This window comes from Mustela nivalis, assembly GCF_964662115.1.
Source record: "Mustela nivalis genome assembly, chromosome: 13".
In the NCBI taxonomy this organism is placed as follows: Eukaryota; Metazoa; Chordata; class Mammalia; order Carnivora; family Mustelidae; genus Mustela; species Mustela nivalis.
Window position 1 is genome coordinate 66,786,926 of NC_139032.1, and position 6,948 is coordinate 66,793,873.

The 6,948-nt window shown below is 35.6% G+C and overlaps 1 protein-coding gene across 1 annotated transcript; it reads right to left on the reverse strand.

The window, feature by feature from the left end:
• Positions 1-399: 399 nt before the first annotated feature.
• On the reverse strand, positions 400-1,356 carry LOC309846246 (olfactory receptor 13C9; the record flags this gene model as incomplete). The annotated part of the gene is made up of 1 exon (XM_082695108.1): positions 400-1,356. One exon carries the CDS (start codon positions 1,354-1,356, stop codon positions 400-402), a length of 957 nt encoding a protein of 318 aa, XP_082551234.1.
• Positions 1,357-6,948: the final 5,592 nt, after the last annotated feature.

Genomic DNA, 6,948 nt, shown 5'->3' on the forward strand with positions numbered 1-6,948 from the left:
CAAAAAAGAGCTGCTTCTTTATTTTGAAAGATTTGATGAAGTGATGCTTATGAAATAGGACTATGTAAAAAAGTGAACATAAAATGACATATAATATCCAATTCCAAAACTGCAATATATATAGAATATGGAAGATATTGTTCAAAATGATTGAAAGTAGCCATCTCCTAGTGTTAGAATAATAGGTGATCTCTTTATTTTCCTCACATTACTGTCCTGTATCTTGCAAATTCTCTCTAATGAGCATGTAATGATACTGTAAAGCTGTATGTCATCAAAAAATTAAATTAAAATTAAATAATATATGAAACTACAAAAAAGTAAGATTAACCAAAATTCTAACATAATTCTAAAGTTTCAACAATGTCCAGTGTGTTCACAATTCAAGACCTTTTCCATTCACTTGCTAAATAACCTTCTGCTAAATAGATATTTCATTGCCTCCTTCACATCCTTGTTTCTGAGACTATAGATTAAAGGATTCATCATGGGAGTCATAACCCCATAGAACAGAGATATAAGTTTGTCTGTAGCATCCAAGTCATCTGAATTAAGTGTCTCTTTAGACTTGGGCTTCATGTACATGAAGAGAATGGTTCCATAGAATATTATCACCACAGTCAGGTGGGCTGAGCAGGTGGAGAAAGCTTTGCTTCTCCCCTCAGAAGTAGGGATCTTGAGGATGCTAGAGATGATTAATGAGTAAGAGATGACAATCAAAAGCAGGGGCATCAAAGTGAATAATGTTGTGGCCACAAGCATGATGAACTCATTGCCTGAGATGTCAGCACAGGCCAGTTTCATGACAGCCAGAATTTCACAGGAGAAGTGATTGATGACGTTATTCCTACAGAAAGGCAATCGTACTACAAACACAGTTTGTACCGCAGAGTTGATGACTCCTATGATCCAGGACCCAGCTGCCATGGGCACATAGGAATCCTTGCTCATGATGACAGGGTATCTTAGGGGGTTGCAGATAGCCACATACCGGTCAAAGGCCATCATGCCCAGGAGCACACACTCTGTTGTCCCCATGGCCAGGCCAAGGAACATCTGCACCACACAGCCAGAGAAGGAGATGGTCTTTCTCTCTGAGAGGAAGCTTACCAGCGTGGAGGGAATGGAGGTGCTAGTGTAGCAGATGTCCAAGAAGGAGAGGTTCCCCAGGAAGAAATACATAGGGGTGTGAAGGTGGGAGTCCAAGATGCTGATTAAAATAAGGGTGCCATTGCCCAGAAGGATGAAAACATACATTATTAAGATTAGCACAAAAAAGAGTAGCTCAAGACTTGGGTAACCAGAAAGCCCCTTTAAGAAGAATTCCACCAGAATGGTTTGATTTTCCCATTCCATTTTACTTCCTCTTACCTGTAAGAATTCAAAGAAATTTTTAAGCATAATAATTTATCTATCCCAGTAAGTCCAAGTTCACCAATGCACATATAAATATTTGCCATGGACCCAATGAGAAGGAAGAAGGAAAATAAAGGGGAAGAAGAGAGAAAAAGTAAAAAAGTGAAATAAACAGCTGGGAAGTGAAGTTTGAAGAAGAATATATTGTATTCACCATTCTGGACCAGCAATTTTTGAGGCTGATTTCACACATCACCTCACTTAAACCCCACATGTATGATCATTTTAAAAGTAAGAAATTAATCTAAGCTAACCAAAGAGAGTTAAAGCCTAAAGTTATATAATTAATATGTTGCAAAGCCTAGGCCCAAACTCAAGCCTGCTTGTCATCCCTAATTATCTGAAATGTTTTATGAACTATAAAAGCAATAAGGAATGCATTATATCAGAGATTTGGTTAGCTAACTTGTAAAAATAGCCTGACTCCTAGTCGAAAAGACTCAATAATAATCAATTGCATATTAAAAAATGGAAAGAAGCATGTTAATCAGATGGGACAATGGTCAGCAATAAACCCAACCAGTGTTCATTAACTGTGTGATTGCCTCAAAAACAAGTATGAATCCTTTAAAACCCAGTTATATGAATTCTTCTTGTTACAACAAATATCCTTTTTTTGGTGTGAGATAGAACAAAATCATAATAATTATTATACAGTAAAATATATAGTAAAATTGATTTTACTCTTTTAGTATATAGTTCTATGACTATTAAAACGTATATAGATTCATGTACCTATTGCCAAAATCAGAACACAGAACTTGTCTATCACCCTAAACACTCCCTTGTGCTATCCCTTTGTTAGTCCCTCCTTTCACCTACTCATAAATCTTGCAAAGACTAAATTGCTTTTTATTCTACAGTTTTTACCTTTTCCAGAATATCATAAAATCTAACCAAGTTGAAATCAAAAAAGCTATTAATGAGGTGCAATCAAAAATGGAGGCTCTAACTGCTAGGATAAATGAGGCAGAAGAAAGAATTAGTGATATAGAAGACCAAATGACAGAGAATAAAGAAGCTGAGCAAAAGAGGGACAAACAGCTACTGGACCACGAGGGGAGAATTCGAGAATTAAGTGACACCATAAGACGAAACAACATTAGAATAATTGGGATTCCAGAAGAAGAAGAAAGAGAGAGGGGAGCAGAAGGTATACTGGAGAGAATTATTGGGGAGAATTTCCCCAATATGGCAAAGGGAACGAGCATCAAAATTCAGGAGGTTCAGAGAACGCCCCTCAAAATCAATAAGAATAGGCCCACACCCCGTCACCTAATAGTAAAATTTACAAGTCTCAGTGACAAAGAGAAAATCCTGAAAGCAGCCCGGGAAAAGAAGTCTGTAACATACAATGGTAAAAATATTAGATTGGCAGCTGACTTATCCACAGAGACCTGGCAGGCCAGAAAGAGCTGGCATGATATTTTTAGAGCACTAAACGAGAAAAACATGCAGCCCAGAATACTATATCCAGCTAGGCTATCATTGAAAATAGAAGGAGAGATTAAAAGCTTCCAGGACAAACAACAACTGAAAGAATTTGCAAATACCAAACCAGCTCTACAGGAAATATTGAAAGGGGTCCTCTAAGCAAAGAGAGAGCCTACAAGTGGTAGATCAGAAAGGAACAGAGACCATATACAATAACAGTCACCTTACAGGCAATACAATGGCACTAAATTCATATCTCTCAATAGTTACCCTGAATGTGAATGGGCTAAATGCCCCTGTCAAAAGACACAGGGTATCAGAATGGATAAAAAAACAAAACCCATCTATATGTTGCCTCCAAGAAACTCATTTTAAGCCCGAGGACACCTCCAGATTTAAAGTGAGGGGGTGGAAAAGAATTTACCATGCTAATGGACATCAGAAGAAAGCAGGAGTGGCAATCCTTATATCAGATCAATTAGATTTTAAGCCAAAGACTATAATAAGAGATGAGGAAGGACACTATATCATACTCAAAGGGTCTGTCCAACAAGAAGATTTAACAATTTTAAATATCTATGCCCCCAACGTGGGAGCAGCCAACTATATAAACCAATTAATAACAAAATCAAAGAAACACATCAACAACAATACAATAATAGTAGGGGACTTTAACACTCCCCTCACTGAAATGGACAGGTCATCCAAGCAAAAGATCAGCAAGGAAATAAAGGCCTTAAACGACACACTGGACCAGATGGACATCACAGATATATTCAGAATATTTCATCCCAAAGCAACAGAATACACATTCTTCTCTAGTGCACATGGAACATTCTCCAGAATAGATCACATCCTTGGTCCTAAATCAGGACTCAACCGGTATCAAAAGATTGGGATCATTACCTGCATATTTTCAGACCACAATGCTCTAAAGCTAGAACTCAACCACAAAAGGAAGTTTGGAAAGAACCCAAATACATGGAGACTAAACAGTATCCTTCTAAAGAATGAATGGGTCAACCGGGAAATTAAAGAAGAATTGAAAAAAATCATGGAAACAAATGATAATGAAAATACAACAGTTCAAAATCTGTGGGACACAATAAAGGCAGTCCTGAGAGGAAAATATATAGCGGTACAAGCCTTTCTCAGAATATCATATTAAAGGAACCATATGAGCCACTGGTCTCCGGCCTCTTTCTCTTAGCATAAAGATTTTGAGCTCCATCCAGGACTTAATTGCTGAGTAGCATTCCACTGTATGGATGTACTGGAGTTTCTTTATTCACCTGTTAAAAGACATTTGAGTTGTTTCCAGTTTTTGGCAATTATGAATAAAGCTGTTATAAAATTTATACCCGAAAATAAATTTTCATTTCTCTAGGGTAAATTTCAGAATGGCACAGTGGATAAAGAATCGTATATATTTAGGTTTATAAGAAACTGCCAGTATTCCAGAGTAGCTGTTATCATTTTTGCATTCCTACCAGAAATGTATGAGTTATAGTTGCTTTTCATATTTATATATATATATATATATATATATATATATATATATATATGCATATATATATATTAGAATGGGTAAAATATACATGTATTTTACATATACATGTACATATAAATAGGTATAGAGCCACATTTCATCATAATTTTAATCTACATTTCCCTAATAACTAATGTTTGGGAGGTTTTTTTGCCATCCTTATATTCTCCTTAGTAAAGTGTCATTCATATTTCTTGCCCATTTTAATTGGACTGTTCATTTTCTTTTTGTTGCATTTTGAGAGTTCTTCATATATTCTGGCTATGAATAATATTTTGGATATATGACTTACATATATTATCTACAAGTCTGAGACTTGTCTTCCCATTTTTTAATGCATTTTCATTTCCACTTTAATCAGTTCCTGTTTAAGTTCAATTGAAAGAAAGACTGTGACCAAAAAGTCATTTTCTAAAAGGGCAGTTGACACCTCTTACCTTGGGTTGATCCTTCAGGCAAATATTCACTGCCATCACTCAGGGATCAGAAACAGTAGGTTTTGTATCCAAAGACTCTGGCTCACAAAGTCTCAGGATATTTCCTTAATATTTTCCTTACAAATAGCACCCCTCCCATATGCACCTACAAATTTCCTTTCTTGTGGACATAGAATCCATTGCAAAGGCTCTAATTCACTCAAACAAAAAGGCATGTAACATGTAGAGGATCTTTCCCTATTCCGAAACTTAGTGTGGATTTTCGGTTTGAATTCTTTGGATCGATTTTAACTGGCTTCTAACTACTTATATTTGCCTTTGGTCATTATTAGGGTACTTCTTTCATCCTATATTTGCCCTTATTTCAATCAACTTCATCTTTTATGAATTATTTTATACCCTAATGATGCATGCTTCTTTTATTCTGAGTCCCAGAATCACCTTCTTTAATGCTAGCCAGCCAAATCCCAATTCCTTGGTAAATGATGACTAAGAAGCAATTTCGTTCTGCAAGTTCACTTTGTCTATTGAAGCAAACATGTACTTTTTTAAATGAAATTGAGAATTTTACTGACATGCATATGTCCACTAGAGTTAATGTTTCTATAAAAAAGTTCTATAAACAACAGAAGTGAACCTACTAATTTTCATCACACGAATGAAAATTTTCATGACACAGATGGATGTTATATCAAACTGTAGTCACATTGTAATGAAGAGTGCTATGCCCCCATAGCAAAGGCCAGCACCACTTAAAGTAAGAAACTCAGGTTGACATGTTTTTAAAAAGGCTATTTCAATTCATACAAAAGTTAAAGGAGCGTGTGTGTGTGTGTGTGTGTGTGTGTGACAAATATGATGTCTCAAGTTACCACAAGAATGCATTACCAACAACAAAAAATTAAAAGTACTCAAAACAATTCCCCAAATACTCTTATAACAATGAAAATCAAAATTCTTCCCTGTTATCTAAGGAACTTTATCTCCTCCTCATTTACTTTTTACACAAATCAAAGTATATATTCAGGAAAAATTAAGTTTTCCAAATAGCACTACCAGTGAAAGGCTCCAGGACAGGGACTGTCTGTCTGTTCATGATTATCCCTGGACAAAGCTAAACAGGACCAAAGAGAATTGAATTGGTGCTATGAGATAAACTTTTTCAGAATCTGAACTCTGGTGACACAGCTTATTTACGTTCGGGATCAAGAGTACAAATCTGCTGCCTATTGTACATCAAGCTCACTGGACCAGTGGGAAATGATACCATTAGATATGTGGGCACTACTGAACCAAGTCAGAAACTATTTTCTGACTAAATGAATTTTGATTCCCAGTAAAATGAAATCTAGACCTAAATATCTACCTTTTTTGATATTCTTTTGGTCATATTTTTCAATTTTGTCTCCATTTTCTCACTATATCAAAGAAAATACTCCTGGATTTTTTTTATTCCTATTCTCTAAACTCTTTATAGTAAGAAATATTCTTACAAACACATGGCTATTTCAACACAGTTCATTGGACTGACATCCCCTTGAATTTGTTTTATTAGAATGTTTTCAGCAATTACCTCTAAATGGAAGATCGAATGCAACCAGCTAGGTTGTAACACACAGCAGATTATTTTGCCTTGATCTTCTCTTTGCAGCCTATTGTCAAAATTTTCCATGTGGTTGAAGAATGTCTGAAGGTACTACAACTGAGAATTATATCACAGGCCTTATTGATGGAAAACATTGATGGAAAGGGTACTATTGAAATCTGTTTTAAAAACTACATTACAGCCAAATATGATTGATTACAAAGGTAGCGTATTTTGGCTGTGCTAGCTCAAAAGTAAGATAAAATCGGTGTCTGAGAATATGGAAGATTTCATTTGTCCTTCAAGTCCTGGTGAAAACATTGCCCTATTGTGAAGACCCAGGAATTTCTCTAAAGAATTTTCTCTGGGCTCAGGAAGGCAATTTAAATATTTCATGCTCTAAGGGACTTATGCATTTTTCTAAGCCATAACTTTAAATTGCTTCAGGGCAAAGATGTTCAAAACTTTTGAAAACTTCAAGAATTCCCTAAAGACTTAATTATATTAGAATTAATTTATATTTATAT